Genomic DNA, 16,535 nt, shown 5'->3' with positions numbered 1-16,535 from the left:
TTGCCAACTCAGTGAATGCCTTTGGGGAGGCAGTTGAGATACAAGCTAACAGAATACTATTATTGTCTTGGACACCGAGGGGGACATGGTGCTACTGTGTGTGTGCGTGTGTGTGTGTCAAAAAATACATGTGAAAAGTTTTTTACAAACAAATGTATGTCAAGCATTAAAATACATTTAAAAATGCATACAAAATACATTTGGCCAATGTTTTTATATTTCACATGTATCCTAAAATGCATTAAATAAATACACAGAGTACAAACCATTAAGGACACTTGCTCTTTCAATGGAATAGACTGACCAGGTGAAAGCTATGATCCCTTATAGTTATTGAAGTGGATTTAACAAGTGGCATCAATCCGTGTAGATGAAGGAGAGGAGATTTTGAAGACCTGAGACATGGATTATGTATGTGTGCCATTCATAGGGTGAATGGACAACCCAAAATATTTAAGTGCCTTTGAACAGAGTATGGTAGTAGGTGCCAGGCGCACCGGTTTGTGTCAAGAACTGCAACACTACTGGGTTTTTCATGCTCAACAGTTTCTTGTGTTTATCAAGAATGGTCCACCACCAAAATGACATCCAGCCAACATGACACAACTGTTGGAAGCATTGGAGTCAAAATGGGCCAGCTAACCTGTGGAACGCTTTCGACACCATGTAGAGTCCTGACAAATTGGGGAGGGGTATGGGTGGGGGGGGGTGCAACTCAATATTAAGAAGGTGTCCTTAATGTTTTGTACACTCTGTATATATGCAGTACCAGTCAAAAGTTTGGACACACCTACTCATTCAAGGGTTTTTCTTTATTTTTACTATTTTCTACATTGTAGCATATTAGTGAAGACTTCTAAACTATGAAATAACACATATGGAATCATGTAGGAACCAAAAGAGTGTTAAACAAATCAAAATATATTTCAGATTCTTCAAAGTAGCCACCCTTTGCCTTGATAACAGCTTTGCACACTCTTGGCATTCGCTCAACCAGCTTGGAATGCTTTTCCAACAGTCTTGAAGGAGTTCCCACATATGCTGAGCACTTATTGGCTGTTTTTCCTTCACTCTGCGGTCCAACTCATCCCAAACTATCTCTATTGGGTTGAGGTCGGGTGACTGTGGAGGCCAGGTCATCTGATGCAGCACTCCATCACTCTCCTTCTTGGTCAAATAGCCCTTACACAGCCTGGAGGTGTGTTGGGACATTGTTGAAAAACAAATGATAGCCCCACTAAGCGCAAACCATATGGGACGGTGTATCACTACAGAATGCTGTGGTAGCCATGCTGGTTAAGTGTGTCTTGAATTATAAATAAATCACTGACAGTGTCACCAGCACCCCCCACACCATCACACCTCCTCCTCCTTGCTTCACTGTAGGAACCACACATGAAGAAATCATCCTTTCATCTACTCTGCATCTCACAAAGACATGCAGTTGGAACCAAAAATCTCACATTTGGACTCAAAGGACAGATTTACACCGGTCTGATGTCCATTGCTCGTGTTTCTTGGCCCAAGCAAGTCTCTTCTTAAAGGTGTCCTTTAGTAGTGGTTTCTTTGCAGCAATTGTACCATGAAGGCCTGATTCACGCAGTTTCTTAACAGTTGATGTTGAGATGTGCCTGTTAATTGAACACTCTGAAGCATTTATTTGGGCTGCAATTTCTGAGACTGGTAACTCTAATGAACTTATCCTCTGCACTCTGGGTCTTCCTTTCCTGTGGCGGTCCTCATGAGAGCCAGTTTCATCATAGCAATGGTTTTTGATGGTTTTTGCGACTGCACTTGAAGAAACGTTCAAAGTTCTAGAACTTTTCCAGATTGACTGACCTTCATGTCTAATGATGGTCTGTTGTTTCTCTTTGCTTATTTGAGCTGTTCTTGCCATAATAGGGACTTTTACCAAATAGGGCTATCTTCTGTATAACACCTTGTCACAACACAACTGATAGGCTCAAACACATTAAGAAGGAAAGAAATTCCACAAATGAACTTTTAACAAGGCACACCTGTTTGAAATTAAAATGTATTCCAGATGACTACCTCATGAAGCTGGTTGAGAGAATGCCGAGAGTGTGCAAAGCTGTGCAAAAGCAAAGGGTGGCTACTTTGAAGAATCTCAAATAAACAAATCCAAATATATTTTATAACACTTTGTTTGTGTTACTACATGATTCCATATGTGTTATTTCATAGTTTTGATGTATTCACTATTATTCTACAATGGAGTGAGTAGGTGTGTCAACTTTTGAATGGCACCGTATATATATATATATATATATATATGCAATGTGAGAGAGAGGGGAAGCACCAAGGTGTTTGCGCACGCACGCGTAAACGTGTGTTGAGAGAGCGCGAAAGAGCTGATGAGACTTTATTCACATCAAATCTGTTGTAGTTTTTAATCCTCACACTATTCTGGAAGCAATATCGGGATGAGGATTTATTTTCTCACTGGTCGCTTGACAGAAACAGAAAAGTAGCTCTGCGTTTCGGTGCAGAATGAAGCGTTCCGAATGGGGACCAGACCCCGTGCCGCGGGCATTGTGGATGGCACTTTATCAACGATTTATCGCCTGAAAAACAGATGGACCACACGAACGGGGAAGATGACTTGTGCTTTTTCTCTGTGTATCCTCGTATATGTTTTGGATTTAGCTGTTGGTATGTCTCCGTTTTTTGTACTACATGGAGCATTTTGTTGTTATTAGCTAAAAAGTTTTGATTTTATTTCTAAAGCTCCATGCTGTAGACAATTTTTACTAACCTATATATTTCACATTTAACATACTTCTGTGTTAGGCTGTAGCTCTAAAGCCTGCAGATTGAAATGACACTGCAATGATTATAGGCTGCAAACGTTATTTTCTTACCTGTCTTACATATTTGAAATTCATTACACTAGCCTAGATTGACTGTTAACAGTTCCAAGGTATTGACAGCCATCCAAAATGATTAGTTTGTCCATGAGGAGATGCACTGTATCATACAGCAATTTCTGTAGACTGTACATTGAGTACACTCGTTGAATGCATGTTTGACTTAAATAGGCTAAAAGTTGTCTCATGCTAGTGAGGCTATGATGTCACAATCCTAGTTACCCAATCCAGTTGTTGATTGATTATCTGAGGGATAAAGGCTATTTGGCTGACCCATTTTACAGGTAATCTGTACTCTAAAATGATTAAATGCCACTGTCCCAAGGCTCTAGGACCTGACAGAATGCAAGCCAACAAAACATTGCAGATATGCATTTTTTCAAGCATCTAATATAAGTAACATGATTTGCAATCAGGATCTGTGATAACATGTAAGTATAGCATTTCAATCCCATCATATGGCAATAATATATGCTATAGAAATTGAGGGGACGGAGAGCATAATTGTGATTTCAGTGAATGCAGTTCCTATTGAAGTTGCTCTGTCACATGTGTGTGCGTGTGTGTGTGCACGTGTGTTTGCCTGGATCTGTGTGTCTCTGGATCTGAGTCTGGCTCTGTAGTCTCGCTTGCCAGACGAATGGCACTCCACCCCCAGCGGCTCGTGAGATCAAGTTGGTCTGTGAGTGGGAGAGAGAGAGAGAGAGAGAGAGAAAGTAATCTCCTTGCTAGCTTTCTGTCAGTGCTTCATTCACGACCTCCTCCTTCGCAGAGTCAATGCTTGCAGGCTTCAAGCATAAGCTTAGGCCTTGAGTGTGCCTATTTTCAGAAGAATCAAGTCTCACAACAGTGCCAGTGTTTATTTCTCTGATCACCGTATAATTCCAAATAATTGGACTGGGTGTACTGTATTGAAGGCCTACAATGTCCTCTGTTGGATACAGTAGATGACAGCTGTCTGTCATGGTGTCTGCTCAGAAGACGGAGCGAGCCTGAGAAGCTTGTTGTTCATTGTAGAGCACTAACATGAGATGAAGTGCACCCTGGGTATTTGCAGTGGGTATTCTACTGTTTAATTTAGTTACATTTATTTGCACCAAAGAAAACAAGTGATATACAGATTAAAACAAATGTTTAAAAGATGTGCAGGTGAGGTTTGAAGCCCAAGGGCTTACATGAAAACCACATCACAAAAAAAACTATATACAATACATATAGTTGAAGTCGGAAGTTTATATACACTTAGGTTGGAGTCACTAAAACTTGTTTTTCAACCACTCCTTAAATTTCTTGTTAACAAACTATAGTTTTGGCAAGTCGGTTAGGACATCTACTTTGTGCATGACACAAGTAATTTTTCCAATAATTGTTTACAAACAGATTATTTCACTTATAATTCACTGTATCACAATTCCAGTGGGTCAGAAGTTTACATACACTAAGTTGTCTGTTCCTTTAAACAGCTTGGAAAATTCCAGAAAATTATGTAATGGCTTTAGAAGCTAATTGCCATAATTTGAGTCAATTGGAGGTGTAACTGTGGATGTATTTCAAGGCCTACCTTCAAACTCAGTGCCTCTCTGCTTGACATCATGGGAAAATCCAAAGAAATCAGCCAAGACCTCAGAAAATAAATTGTAGACCTCCACAAGTCTGGTTCATCCTTGGGATCAATTTCCAAATGTCTGAAGGTACCACGTTCATCTGTACAAACAATAGTACGTCAATATAAACACCATGGGACCACGCAGCCATCATACCTCTCAGGAAGGAGACGCGTTATGTCACCTAGAGATTAACGTACTTTGGTGCGAAAAGTGCAAATCAATCCCAGAACAACAGCAAAGGACCATGTGAAGATGCTGGAGGAAACCGGTACAAAAGTATCTATAGCCACAGTAAAATGTGTCCTATATCGACATAACCTGAAAGGCCACTCAGCAAGGAAGAAGCCACTGCTCAAAAAACGCAAGTTGACCTTTGACCCAAGTTTAACAATTTAAAGGCAATGCTCCCAAATACTAATTGAGTGTATGTAAACTTCTGACCCACTGGGAATGTGATGAAAGAAATTAAAGCTGAATAAATAATTCTCTCTACTATTATTCTGACATTTTGCATTCTTAAAATAAAGTGGTGATCCTAACTGACCTAAAACAGGGAATTTTTACTAGGATTACATGTCAGGAATTGTGAAAAACTGAGTTTAAATGTATTTGGCTAAGGTGTATGTAAACTTCCGACTTCAACTGTAAGTACAAAACTACTGTACTTAAACCATTCATCATTAACTCGCATTCATTTATATTTCCTGGTGGTAATATAGTGAGTCTGGGCTCTAGTTGGGAGAGTAGGGACTATCGCTGCCTTTTGTTAACTGCGTAAGACAATGGTGATGCATTCAGGGGCCAATTCTGACATAAGAATTTACGCCATTCCTACGCATACCTTTCCTACGCACTTCTCAGTATTTGGTAAGTATTTGGTATTCATACTCACACCTACAGTGTCATTGCTCAAAATGGTATGCAGCATCATCTGGATATGTGTGCAACAAAAGTTAAACATTCACCTTCAGCTACCATTTCTTTCAAGCTGTCTACGCATACAATTTGATGCACACCTTTGATAAATCCACCGTATGCACCACATAGAACGCACTGCAACTGTCTCCGCTGGAAACGCAGTATTCCATTGGAAATGAAAGTACTTCTGATGTACCAAAACACAATGACACTATCGGTGGGATCGAGGCGTTACCTAATTCAGTCGTGTCGCTGGAGACAAATAAATTAGTAATCTGCAGGTGTGGCTGGCTACCTGAAAGCCCTCGCACTTGCTGGCTAACAGATTTTCTTGTTGAGTTTTCATTCAATAGGGTTTTCAGTACATTTATCGTAAGCCATCCCTTTAAATCGATACTGATAGAGGCTAATATTTAACAATAGAAAACAGAAATAGAAAACAGAGAAACTGCAAGTTAAATGGCCGTACAATTTAAATTCTGCATAATGGCACAGCATTTCATAAACTTCACTGTGGGAAAGTTGATATGTTGATATGCTTCAGTTTGCTGCCATATGACTGGTTTCACATTTGTCTCCATCGATTATAAGGTAAAATATATCTAAAACATATGCAATTTATATTTACAATTCCCTTATCCAAACGGATTACTAATTTACCCAGCTCTTATCAATAGCTCTTTTCAAGTTGTAAATTACAGTGCATGGAGAATGGTATAATTTCTATCTGAAAAAAATAAGTAGGCCTAGATGCTTTCCCCACATGTAACCGGTAGGTTCGCTAGACATTATTCATGGTTTCCTGACACATAAAGGTGGTGGAATTATTCGGAAATTAAGTCAAGGTCAGAATACAGTGTATCTCTAGACATCCTCTGTCACACCTTCATTTATTTGATCTCCACCCCCAAGGAATAGCAGTTGAATTGCATGCTATTCTCATGCTTAAGTTCAAGGTCAGAATAGGCATAAAAACATAATTACTTTCCATTTACGCAAGCTTAATTCTGGTCAGATTCGGGCCCTCAAGACCTAACCTCACCAACAGTAACTGATGAGGAGGATGTAGCTGACAGCCTCAATAGTTAGGTTGAGTTCGATAGTCGCCAAACAGTTGAAAACGGACCTAAATAGGGACGGACTACCTTGTTCTATAAGAAACCCTTATAAATACAACTCTGATTGGGATTGTATATTCTTAGTGGAAGGGCCCCTTTAAGAAATGTCTACTGACATCATAAAAACATCTGAGTCAAGTATTTTTGCCTCCACCTACAGGGCTCACGCTTACATGGTTGAATGGCAGCTCTGCTCCAAAATGCTGCAATTTCTTTATTTATTTTTCAAATGTTTGTGAGTATAAAGCTCCCTCCAGTTCTCTCCTGGGTCTGTTGATGAAAAAATGGGAGATTAGCGGGAAAAACATGAGGAAAAATAATCCACCTTGACGTCAGGGTGTAGAGGCCAAGGTGGGAGGAGGGGTGGGGATTCTATACTGGAGTAGCAGTATGAAACAGGAGATTACACTCTTTACCAGCTGCCCTGCACTGTGCTACACTTATGTCTCTTTAAGTGCTCTGGGATCAGTCCTGGGCCATCACACCATCACACTCAACATGCCAAAAGGTCAAGGGTCATCGTGGATACCTGATCCTACAGATTTAATCTGTACTATGTACACCCTGGTGTTATTATATAGGTTATTATATTATTATATAGGTCGTTTATAAGTCCTTTTGGGTTTATTTAACTTATTTTAACATTCTGTCCTGATGAGCACATGTTTTTAAAAAAAAAAATTTAATCAATTTTACCCCTTTTTCTCCCCAATTTCGTGGTATCCAATTGTTTTAGTAGCTACTATCTTGTCTCATCGCTGCAACTCCCGTACGGGCTCAGGAGAGACGAAGGTTGAAAGTCATGCGTCCTCCGATACACAACCCAACCAAGCCGCACTGGGCGCGAACCCAGAGTCTCTGATGGCACAGCTGGCGCTGCAGTACAGCGCCCTTAAGCCACCCGAGAGGCCCTCTGATGAGCACATGTTTAACTTAATAAAAAACATGTTTTACTATATAAAGAGGTTAAATAACAAAAAGGACTATAGGAAATGCCTAATTAAGTGCCAAATAAAGTAACAGAGTTGACTGTAACAGGGTTGACAATTTAACCTTAAATAAGCCATAAATCCCCTTGTGACAGGAGGAATGGAAGCTTGTTGTGTACAACCGGGAGGGGAAATTGAATGCAAGCTGTTATAATTGTTCAAATATTTCTATCCTGTCTACCTATGGGTAACAGGGTTGACGTGTTATGCTCGACCCACTCAGTTTCCACCACAAAACACCAGAAAATTGTCAAAAAGAGTAGAACCTGATTTGACTATTAGAGGTTCAATGTCTCTTTAGGAAAATGTATTTAAGGCCTCCCGAGTGGCGCAGCGGTCTAAAGCACTGCATCGCAGTGTTGCGGTGTCACTACAGCCTGCGATCGGCTGTGGCTAGAAGTCCCATAGGGCGGCGCACAATTGGCCCAGCGCTATCCGGGTTAGGGGAAGGTTTGGCCAGGGGCGCATTACTTGGCTCATTGCGCTCTAGCGACTCCTTGTGGCGGGCCTGGGCGCCTGCAGGCTGACTTAAGTCATCAGTTGAACAGTGTTTCCTCTGACACATTGGTGCAGCTGGCTTCCGGGTTAAGTGGGCGGGTGATAAGAAGCGTGGCTGGTCATGTTTCGGAAGACACATTACTTGACCTTCCCCTCTCCCGTGCCCGTTGTAGACTTGCAGTAATGAGACAAGATCGTAATCACGCAATTTAGGAGAAAAAGGGGGTTAAAAAAATGTGTATAATAAAAATGTATTTAAAAAGGAATAGTTTTACCATTATAAAACGAGAGTTCAGTTCACATAACAGGGTGGACCTTAAAATAAGGGACATGTATTTTTAGCTTAAAATGAATCACTAATCACAAGAAATAAATAATAATCTTCAGAAATGATGTTGTCAAATGACGGTGAAAACTTGGAGAAATGTTGGGGTTAAGTGGGTTAAAATCTTCAAAGAAGTCACAGAGTCCACAGAGGGACATGTCAAAATGCTGATTTATTGAATTTTCCATATGGTCTATATGATATGCCACTTTATTTAATATAACAGGCTTTTAATATCCAATATTGGTGCAGAAGGGACTCATTTTGTGGAATGACCCATACAACACTATAACACTGACAATATTTACTTACTGTAAAGCTAGAGATTCTTTCTGCCACAGAATGCGCTGATGAAAGTGCAGCAGATAACCTAGCAGTTAGAGCGTTAGGCCAGGAAACCAAAAGGTGGCTAGTTCCAATCACCAAGCTGAAAAATCTATTAATGTGCCCAAGAGCAAGGAATGTAACCCTAATTGCTCCAGGGTCACCTTTGATAATGGCAGACCCTGGCCATGACCCCACTCTCTAAGGGTGTCTCAGGGGGAGTTTCCAACTCACACATGCACATAATACACACTTGTACATGGGAAATAGGACAAATATAAGCAACCACCTAATTATTATAAATGAAAACACATCATGACAGTGCATTAATTCTCAGAGAGAATGAGGTCGCTACTAGGTTATCTCTGCCTCTCCAGGTTAGAGATAGAGTGCTTCTATCTGTGCTTCTCAGCACTATATCATGTCTTTGGCTTGTTTAGGAAACCGGTTGGTTTTTAATTGACCATACTTTACTTTTTACCCAGAGCCACAGCACTTAGCACACACCAAGACCACGATAATGGGAGAAATAGCGAGACATAAACATGCACTTGTGCTGCCATTGCCACCCTACCTTTACATAGATATAGACACCTACTATTACAACACCAAAGTTAATGAATGAACAAGTCCATAATGATCATGAAAGTAAAAGGGGGAAATGTGTGCACACAATATTCCTATCCAAAGCTGTAATAGCCTGCGAAAAAAAAACTTTTGGCCATTTAGCCTTGATTGTGCACTATTAACAATCCATGTAATTACAGCTAGCCTATAAGGTTTGATTTCAAATGCTCCAGAGACAGGGTGGTATGGTCATTTGAGAACTATAGTAACACAAACACAAGAGGGTCTTTAAGAATCATAAAATACAATAGAACAACTTTATGTCTAATGAATGCCTTTAGCAAGTTTTGTGCTGGACTATGTTATGGGTTTCACAGAAGGGACTGTATGTTGTAGAGATAAACATGTGTGGAAATGTGTGTAACGTATTTTACTTCTTTCTTTGACCCACAGGCTATTTAACTGTCACTCTTGAGCCTCTCCCTCCCGTTGTCATTGGAGACACGGTAACGCTCAAGTGCAATTTCATGACAGATGGCAACCTGCGAGAGATTGTGTGGTTTCGGGTGAGTAGGGTGGCCTTGATGTCCCTGTACGAAGCATATGGTTGTTTGCAACAGCACAAACTGTATCTTGTGTTTACCTCTAGGAGAAGCTTTTGATTAGGTCGGCTTTGTTCTCTGACATTTTCCATTGACACTTCAATTAAAACGCTGACAAACGCATCAAAGCTTTTGATGCAAAGAGAGAGTGCATTAATATACAGTACATAACTGTACTATATCTAATGGCTTCTGAAGAGCTACTAGGTTTGATAAGCTCCTTAAACTATGAATGTATGTAGCAAGATGTAATGTAGTCCACACGGACAGTTTGTTTCACCCTGAGCTCCCAGCTCCTCCAAAATAAAATGAATACCTAGTAACAACTAACTAAACTGATTAAAGTGGCAAAAGAAGAGGCTTCAAAGCTCTCTAGCCTTCATGAATTGGAAAAGAATAACTGTGTGCATCGATTAATTTTTTTAAATGAATCTCACGGCACAACGCCTCTCCACTATTTGACCTTGATATTGTGTGTGTATGCATTGATATGTACTCTATGTGTGCCGTTTTTAAATGTATGTAGTTCTGTCCTTGAGCTGTTCTTGTTTATAGATGTTCTCTATTTTGTCATGTTTTATGTTCTGTGTGTACCCCAGGAAGAGTAGCTGTTGCTTTCGCAACAGCTAATGGGGATCCTAATAAAATACCAAGGTCGTGTTTTGTGTAGAAACTTGTGTTACAAGTAGGTGGATACATGTCCAGGCTGTGTAATATGAGGTATTCCTTCACTTTCTAGGTGACAGAGGGTGGCAGTGCCAAGCAGAAGATCTTCACCTATGATGCCATGACCAACACCAACTTCTCCCATATGGAGGACTTCCGCAGACGAGAAGACTTGGTCTACCAATCAACTGTCCGGTAAGCTTGAACTGTAGGCGGCAGCCTCAAGAAAGAGAACATTGGTCAGTGTTTTTACTCGCAAGTGTAGGCTTATTTTATTTGAGCTTAAATTATTTGATCATATCTTATTGTATTTTATCTGATCTTATTCAATGCTGGAAAACCCCTAACCTATATGGCTATTATCTTCGTGGGGTTTGTTGTTGTACTGCCAGGCTCCCTGAGGTCCAGATGGATGATGATGGGCCTTATGAGTGCCACGTGGGGATCTACGACAAGGCTTCTAGAGACAGGGTGGTCTTAGCATCTGGCAGCATCGTGCTCACTGTCATGGGTAAGATTCAAGAGAATTAACGCTATAATGATATGATCATGTGGTATTTGAATCACCTCTGCCTCCCCCTACTGTTGAGATGTGGGAAATGCACAGGAGACTACTTTCTGATAGTCTTTTATATAAATCCGTGTTGCCTCCCACAATGTTCCCGTTTAACACGTCTGTACGTAATAGAACGTTAGTTTGGCATACAGGGACCACGCCACTGCCTGATCTGCATGAATACAACACAAAATAGTATCTAGCAAGATGGAGATCACGGAGGTTATTTTGAATGACTGCATTTCGTAAGTGGCTAGTTTGCATCAACTAACTTAACTTAAACCACTGCAAATGTTTTGCCTTATAACGTTGGTTTCGAATTGTGACGTTCTGGCATGTCTACCTTGTGATTTGTTGGAGAGTTGTCTGTCTGACACCCTGGAATCCCTCCCCCCGATCAAGGTTACCAAGAGAGTCCATCTTGTATACCAGGTCTACGAGACTAACGTTATGCCCTCAAGTACAGTACAGACATGTTTGTTTCATGTTTCAGTTAGTTTTATATGTAGCCCTTCTGAAAATACTAGATGCAAAATGTGCCTATATGTAGATGGTTCTCTCGTTTTGAGTCACAGGTTCTATGCTATTTTTCCTCCATAGTTCCTCCTAAGTCCATTTCTGTAGTGGCAGCAGACTGCCAGGCCCCCTTCAGTCGCTATGACACCCAGAACTTCACTCTAGTCTGCATCGTCATGGGAGGAAAGCCAGCCCCTATGGTGAGTTTGCCCACATGCAAACAGTACTCATACTGAAATATGTTTTGACGTAAAAACACTTTGGAAATTATGGGTGTGATTGGTTGTTACGGGCTCATACTATGTCTTTATCCTTTCAGGTGTACTTCAAGCGTGACGGCGAGCTGATCGAGGTGGACCCCTCTATTATGGAGGGTGGCGGGGGCAAATCCCAGGGCAGGGGCCAGGCAGGGCTACGGATCTCTAGGCCCCCGATCAGTAGAGACCTGGATGACACCAAGCTGAAGAAGTCCCTCTCCCTGCTTGACCAGGGGAAGCCACCCCGTCTGGACCATGACACCCCTGGGAAAGGAGGGATGGGGAAGATGGTAGGGGCCGGGAGGGAGCCAGGAAGTCTGGAGGGGTCTGAACCCAGCCCCACCACCCCGGAGGTGATCCCAGAGACAGTGGTAAGCCGGGAGTTCCCTCGCTGGATGCAGAGCACTGACCCGCTCTACTACTTCCAGCACCGGCGGCAGGTGTCCAGCGACGGCACCATGGAGGTCAGAGCCATGCTCACCTGGAGCCTCAACCCCCAGCTGGACAACGAGGCCCTGTACAGCTGCGAGGTCAAGCACCCAGCTCTGTCCATGCCCATGCAGGCTGAGGTCACTCTGTGTGAGTACCAAATTAGACCATGACAATCAGCTGGATACCAAATATCTCCTCCATGAGGACATTAACCCACTTTTTAATGCCACCCAAATACTGGCTACCCAAGGAGTCCATGTCTGTATTAACCTATCAGAGCTAGGGATGCAAGGGGAGAGAACATTCTAAAATAATAGCTTGTTAAAATAATAGTTCAAATTCACTTTATGTATTTTTCCCTAATTAACGGAAAATTAACATGGTGTCTGAAAGCTCGTAATTTGGGGAATATACACTGAGTATACAAAACATTATGAAGTGTCGATGAAGGGGAGGAGACAGGTTAAAGAAGGATTGTTAAGCCTTGAGAAAATTGAGACATGGATTGTGTATGTGTGCCATTCAGAGGGTGAATGGGCAAGACTACTATTTATGTGCCTTTGAACAGGGTATGGTAGTAGGTGCCAGGTGCACCGGTTTCTGTCAACCACTGCAACGCTACTGCTTTTTTCACGCTCAACAGTTTCCTGTGTGTATCAAGAATTGGTCCACCACCCAAAAGACATCTAGCCAACTTGACACAACTGTGGGAAGCATTTGAGTCAACAGAGCCAGCAACCCTGTTGAACGCTTTCGACACCTTGTAGAGTCCATGCCCTGACAAATTGAGGCTGTTCTTTCTGATGGCAAAAAGGTGGAGTGCAACTCAATATTATGAAGGTGTACCTAATGTTTTGTGTGCTCAGTGTATGTACAACCCTACTTAGAGCTAATGCATTCAGTAATGGCAGAAAACAGGCACTTCCCAGCCTTAAGCATCAGCCAACTATAGGAATATACAGTACAGAGAACCTGATCACTGCTTTAGCTCAGGATCCAGCAGCAGCCAGCAACTGTTTATAGGCAGTGACTCACTTAATGAGGATGCTCCTTAGTGGAGTATTTTGTTCAGAGGATCCATTAGTTCTGCTTAGAAATGCTCGAGAAATCTCACAGTAGATTAGCCATTTTCTGCACAGTTACATATGTAATTCCATAAGCACACACACCTACACAAACATGGTCTGTATGCAGCACAGCCACCGGCATCAGTTCATGATGAATACCCGTCAAACCTCATATCAGTTCGTTTGAGTGGATTACTAGGTATAGTGGAGACTTCATCATCATCAAAACAGTTATTCCCAGTCAGCCATGGTTTAGCAGGCATGCTCAAATAAAAATGGATTCTAAGGCTGAGAGCTTTTTGCGAAGTATACAGAGAATATAGATGCTTAATTTATTCCTTTAGAAATTATTTGAGACATAAGGAAAAATAGTGTTTTGTTAAAATGCTAAAAGATTGAAAATATGTAACATTCATTTTTTTATTTGTTTCCCTTTAGCTGCTCCCAGGGGCCCCAAACTGTCCATGACGCCTGGTAAGGCTAAAGTAGGAGACACTGTCCGCATTACAGTTGAGGGCCTCCAGATCTCATCCACTGGGGTGAGTACAAAATAAATGCTTTATTTTTAAATTATTCATACCAGTAAGTACATTCAACTGTAGGAAAGACAACCACATATCACCATCATTGAAAGAAAACCTTCTTAAAAAATACACCATTTCTCCAGCAGGTGTCGCGCTACAACTATATAATACAACTGGGAGATACATCTGAATGAAAGTCGTATGTACATTTGAATGAAAGTCATTCCGCATGTTTGAGGGAATTTGTAAGAGTAATGCGAGCTGGCAAGGCGCACAATTGATAATCTTGATCACATACTATTTATTTGGGAGTCAAGGTGTCTTGCATATCAGTGATCTTGTACAGTCTGACTGCAATGTTGTCAATCTCATTACACACATTATTTACAAAGGATGCTTTTCCATATGCACTTCCCAGAACATGGTGTTCCCCGAGCCATTGTTCACCTGGACCAGAGTGGGAGGTCCTCTGCTGGACGGGAGAGAGGATCATATTGGGAGGGAGCTGGTGCTTGAGCGAGTACCGGCCAAGCTCAACGGCTCCATGTTTCGATGCACTGCCCAGAACCCTCTGGGCTCCACAGACACATACACACGGCTTATCGTGTTTGGTGAGTGTGTGAGGGTTCTCTGTGTCAGGTTACCCTCTCTCCTCATGCACATGACTTACTTTGTTTTCTCTGTTTTAACAGAGAACCCCAGACTTAAGAAGGGGAGACACAATTTTGTTGGTAAGCATAGAGAGAATGGAAAAAAGAGAACTCAATTCTTTACATGGTCAAAGTAAGACATATCATCCTACTGAAGATGAGGTAACTAACACTTATTTCCTTCTATTAGTAGATGCAGCCTATTGCAATGAGGGACTGGGGCTGATCACCATGGTGCTAATGTTAGCCCTGACATGGGAGATGACGTGAGCAGCAAAATGGACCCATGACCTTCTTCAGTCACTCTAATCTCTCCAGTCTCTTCCTCGTCACTTACTTCCCCATCTTCTGGAGTTCCAGCCACTGGACCTGAAGAAGCACTGTCCACTTTTCATAAAAGCAACGTCTGAAAATAAAAACATTGTCAGAAATATGAGAGATAAGAACTACATGCATTCTAACTCTCTTCGTGTTTGTTGTCTCTCTGCCTGTCTAACTGCATGTTCCCTTTTTGTCTTGTCAACATCCTACGATCAACTATCACAGTGGCTATGTTTTATGGTTGACCCCAATGTGTGTTAGAGGTCTTTTTAACCAAGTTGGTGTGGGCTGGCCCACATTAGATGCTTTTCCCCATCTTCCTGTTATTTGAAGGCCAGAACACAAACAATGTGACATGTTTTTGAAATATCTTGGTCAGCCAGACCTTGATTGAAATAAATGTTTGGTCGGAAAAATAATAATTGAAATAAGTAAAGAGCTGTATATTTTAGGCCATTGGCTAAAATGCTTGCAATTCTTTAAGGAAAATGTATGGTCTGTGGTAGGCCTACTGGCCCTACTTTAATGCACAGCCCAGTTTCTTTTACCAATGAGAAATCTTAGTCACAGAGCCAATTGATTCAATGGTTGGAAAGATGGGGAGAGGTCTGTCTGTGATAAAGAGATGCTTTGCTTTTTTGACACCACACACCACAAAGCAAGGCCTGCAGGCTTTATTTTTATATTATGTTGATTATTGCCCCGTCATGTGGTCAGGTGCTGCAAAGAAGGACCTAGAAAAAGTGCAGCTGGCCCAGATCAGAGCAGCGTGTCTTACTCTTCACTGTAATCAGAGGGCTAATATCAATACTCTGCATGCCAGTCTCTCTTGGCTAAAAGTTGAGGAGACACTGACTGCATCGCTTATTTTTATAAGAAATAATGTGTTGTAAATTCCAAAATGTTTGCACAGTCAACTTACACACACTTACCCCACCATAAATGCCACCAGGGCTCTTTTCACAGTCCCCAAACAAATTCAAGAAAACGTACAGTATTAAATAGAGCCATGATTGCATGGAACTCCTATCTCAGATGGATCAAATGAACAGCGGACCTGGTTTAAAAAAACTGATAAAGTATCACTTCATGGCACAATGCCTCTGCTATTTGACCTAGATATTTTGTGTGTATGTACTGAAATGTAAGCTATGTGTGATGTTTTTCATTTGTGTAGTTCTGTCTTTGAGCTGTTATTGTCTATAAATGTTCTGTATTATCAAGTTTTGTGTGGACCACAGGAAGAGTAGCTGCTACTTTAGCAACAGTTATTTGGGATCTTAATAAAATACCAATATTCCAGCCTATCGTTTGGATATGTGCTGTGCGGGGCATAGAGATCTGTGATGAAACTTAAGCCTACGATGACATGATATGTCATGTTGAATATTGTCACCTAAAAACTACATGAATATGTAATTGGATCTTTATGGCATTAGTGATTGCGAATAACACCCAGGTAATGAATATCACCCGAGACAATTTCAATTATAGGCTACAGACTATATGGTTACTTGAGTCTATTGGCAATTCATACCATGAAAACAGTGGTGGTTGTAAACTTGGATCATGTCACTCATTCCACGGACGGCGGAGTCACTGAGGGTTTTCGCTCCACCCTCTGACAAATGAAGGTTACTGCTTAGTAACTCACTTCACCTGGTTGTCTAGGTCCGCAGACACTCGTCCCTGCGTGGACTGAGGTTGACA

At 41.4% G+C, this 16,535-nt stretch overlaps 1 protein-coding gene across 1 annotated transcript; it reads left to right on the top strand.

Annotated features, from left to right (window-relative positions):
- Nucleotides 1–2,539: 2,539 nt before the first annotated feature.
- On the top strand, nt 2,540–16,130 carry LOC139367698 (immunoglobulin superfamily member 21-like). Its single transcript, XM_071105991.1, has 10 exons — nt 2,540–2,673; nt 9,688–9,800; nt 10,576–10,697; nt 10,895–11,013; nt 11,659–11,774; nt 11,894–12,410; nt 13,769–13,869; nt 14,273–14,465; nt 14,547–14,585; nt 14,695–16,130. The coding sequence occupies exons 1-10, from the start codon at nt 2,619–2,621 to the stop codon at nt 14,772–14,774; spliced, it is 1,455 nt and encodes a 484-aa protein (XP_070962092.1). The 5' UTR covers nt 2,540–2,618; the 3' UTR covers nt 14,775–16,130.
- Nucleotides 16,131–16,535: the final 405 nt, after the last annotated feature.

The sequence above is a fragment of the Oncorhynchus clarkii genome, chromosome 16 (assembly GCF_045791955.1).
Source record: "Oncorhynchus clarkii lewisi isolate Uvic-CL-2024 chromosome 16, UVic_Ocla_1.0, whole genome shotgun sequence".
Taxonomy (NCBI): Eukaryota; Metazoa; Chordata; class Actinopteri; order Salmoniformes; family Salmonidae; genus Oncorhynchus; species Oncorhynchus clarkii.
This window is presented reverse-complemented; position numbering and strand designations above follow the sequence as displayed.

What these genes read in the sequence shown, in the direction of transcription:
- LOC139367698 (XM_071105991.1), top strand. Translation starts at nt 2,619, where the DNA reads ATGACTTGTGCTTTTTCTCTGTGTATCCTCGTATATGTTTTGGATTTA. An exon ending in CATCGTGCTCACTGTCATGG is followed by an intron (nt 11,014 to 11,658) that starts GTAAGATTCAAG and finishes TTTCCTCCATAG; the next exon opens with TTCCTCCTAAGTCCATTTCT. An exon ending in GCAGGCTGAGGTCACTCTGT is followed by an intron (nt 12,411 to 13,768) that starts GTGAGTACCAAA and finishes GTTTCCCTTTAG; the next exon opens with CTGCTCCCAGGGGCCCCAAA.